The sequence below is a fragment of the Barbus barbus genome (genome assembly GCF_936440315.1).
Source record: "Barbus barbus genome assembly, chromosome: 40".
In the NCBI taxonomy this organism is placed as follows: Eukaryota; Metazoa; Chordata; class Actinopteri; order Cypriniformes; family Cyprinidae; genus Barbus; species Barbus barbus.
The window spans coordinates 26,226,730-26,229,229 of record NC_136718.1 but is presented as its reverse complement, the minus strand read 5'-3'; the positions used below and the strand labels follow the sequence as shown (position 1 = coordinate 26,229,229).

The window sequence follows — 2,500 nt, the reverse complement described above, 5'->3', positions numbered from 1 at the left end:
GAGAGATTTAGAGTCAGTACATTTTTGTTTATGTATGTGAAATTTAGTTATATTTTGCTATATTCTCAGACAAACAAACCAAAGAAAATATCTTTACAACTGCTGCTGTAATGTTGTTGGGTTTCCATAATCAAAATTGTGTAATTAATATGAATATGCTAACATAAAAATCTCTCTTTATGAATTATGAGTATGTTAGCTTCTATAAATACTGTTCTGTACTTCTCAGGCTTCTTTCTTTGTTACTATCTCTATCTCTATTATCTGTAAGTTTATTTTTTATTTAAATATGTATAAACATTTTTATAGTTTATAGAGCGGACCTGATTTACATTTCACCGCTGGTTGTATATTCTCTATATAACTGTGTACATGACAAATAAAAATCTTGCATCTTGAATGAATTTCTATGCATATACAGTACATTTCTGAATTTGGCGTGATCAGATACAACCTCCCAAAAAGAAAAACTGAAAACTACAAGCAAACTGAAAACAGAATATAATATTATGGAATAAATTCAATATATAAAAATAAATAAAAAATATAAACAAAAACTAGAATAGTATATTAATGATAGTAAATAACACTGCTTCACTGTGATATTACAACAAACACTGTGTGTGTGTGTGTGTGTGTGTGTGTGTGTGTGTGTGTGTGTGTGTGCATGTGCATAAGTGTGCGTGTGTATGTGTGTGTATATATATGTATGTGTGTGTGTGTGTGTGTGTGTGTGTGTATGTGTGTGTGTATAAGTGTGTGTGTGTGCATGTGCATGTGCATAAGTGTGCGTGTGTATGTGTGTGTATATATGTATGTGTGTGTATGTGTATGTGTGTGTGTATAAGTGTGTGTGTGTGTATATATATATATATGTATGTGTGTGTGTGAGTGTGTGAACCTGAAGCCCCAGTTTAAGGGAATCTCGTCGTTCAGCAGGACGTCGTTCAGGCTTCCTTTAGGGCAGTACTCTGTTATTATGGAGATGTTGGGAACCTCGACACAACCTCCAAAGAACTTACAGAGGTTGGGATGATCCAGCTCCCTGAAGACAAACACAAACGTCTGGATCACACCGATGATCGTGATTCGTGAGGAAGAGGAGGATGTCGTGTTCATCTCATTCTCACCTGACTTGCTTCACCTCTTGGCGAATCGTGTTTGAGAGGGAAAACGTTTTCGTTTTTATTGTTTTGATTGCAACGGTTCGTCCATCACTGAAAAGATGAACAGAATTAAATACATTCTATTTCAAAACTTACAATTAATAAATACTTTCATAATGCATCAACGATGCATTAAATTGATCAAAAGTGCCAGTAAAGACATTTATAATGTCACAAAAGATTTCTATTTCAAATAAATGCTGTTCTTTTGACCTTTCTATTCATCTGTGAATCCTGAAAAATAAAATGTATCACAGTTTCCTCAAAAATATTGAGCAGCACAACTGTGTTCAACATTGATAATAATCAGAAATGTTTGTTGAGCAGTAAATCAGTATATTATTATGATTTCTGAAGATCATGTGACACTGAAGACCGGAGTAATGATGCTGAAAATACAGCTGCAGATCACAGAAATAAATGACAGTTTAACACATATTCACTGAGAAAACAGCTGATTTACATTAGAATAATATTTCACAGCTTTTACTGTATTTTTGATTAAAAAAAATGCAGCCCTGCTGAGCAGAAGAGACAAAAAAAAATCCTACCAACACCAAACTTTGTGTGTGTGTGTACTCACTAGATGCCGGTCTGTGTGTAGAGTTGTTTGCGTGACGTTGCAACGCCAGTGTAGGAGTTCAGTCCAGTCACACAGCTGGCGTTAGAGTCGCTGTTGGCCGCTGGGACGCTCATGATGCTGCCCATCGTCGCCCGGGCAATGTAATCTGAACACAAATATACACACACATTAGACACACACACACACACACACACACACAGAAAAACAAACATACTCTGGCTCACACACACACACACACACACACACACACACACACACACACACACACAGACACACAGAGACACACACACACACAGAAAAACAAACACACACACGTTTTTTTTTTCACTCACCTTGTTTAATGTGATTGAAGTCAATGATCCAGCTCTCATCCCAGAAGAGTTTCTGTTTCTGATATTTAAAACACTGCAAACACAAACACACACACACACACACACACACATCATCATCATCTCTAAATAAATAAAATGCTCCATAAATAAAAACAAATTGACATAAGTATTCTGAGTGCTTCCTTATTTTGTTAAATACTTACAAAAAATAATATATACTAATACACACATCTCTTTATGGACCACTTTGTTCATACTGTTTTACAGCCAGCAATGCTGAACAAATAATGCTTTTCATTTATAAAAATGTTGTAATTAATAGATTTTTGTAATTAAAATCATTTCATTATTGTCCGTGCAGAGGCTATTCCGTTTTATTGATCCATGGTGCATGCATTTTGATTCTTCACACGTGTAAT

The 2,500-nt window shown here is 35.1% G+C and overlaps 1 protein-coding gene across 1 annotated transcript in view; it reads right to left on the bottom strand.

Annotated features, from left to right (window-relative positions):
* Positions 1-2,500, bottom strand: part of LOC306859413 (atrial natriuretic peptide receptor 1) — a gene marked incomplete at its 5' end in the record, with an annotated part of 30,039 nt that overhangs the window by 20,948 nt on the left and 6,591 nt on the right. Inside the window, 4 exons of the mRNA XM_079400425.1 lie at positions 902-1,045; positions 1,131-1,217; positions 1,750-1,894; positions 2,082-2,154. Of these exons, the coding sequence (XP_079256551.1) occupies positions 902-1,045; positions 1,131-1,217; positions 1,750-1,894; positions 2,082-2,154 (449 nt within the window). The remainder of the gene's footprint in view (positions 1-901; positions 1,046-1,130; positions 1,218-1,749; positions 1,895-2,081; positions 2,155-2,500) is intronic.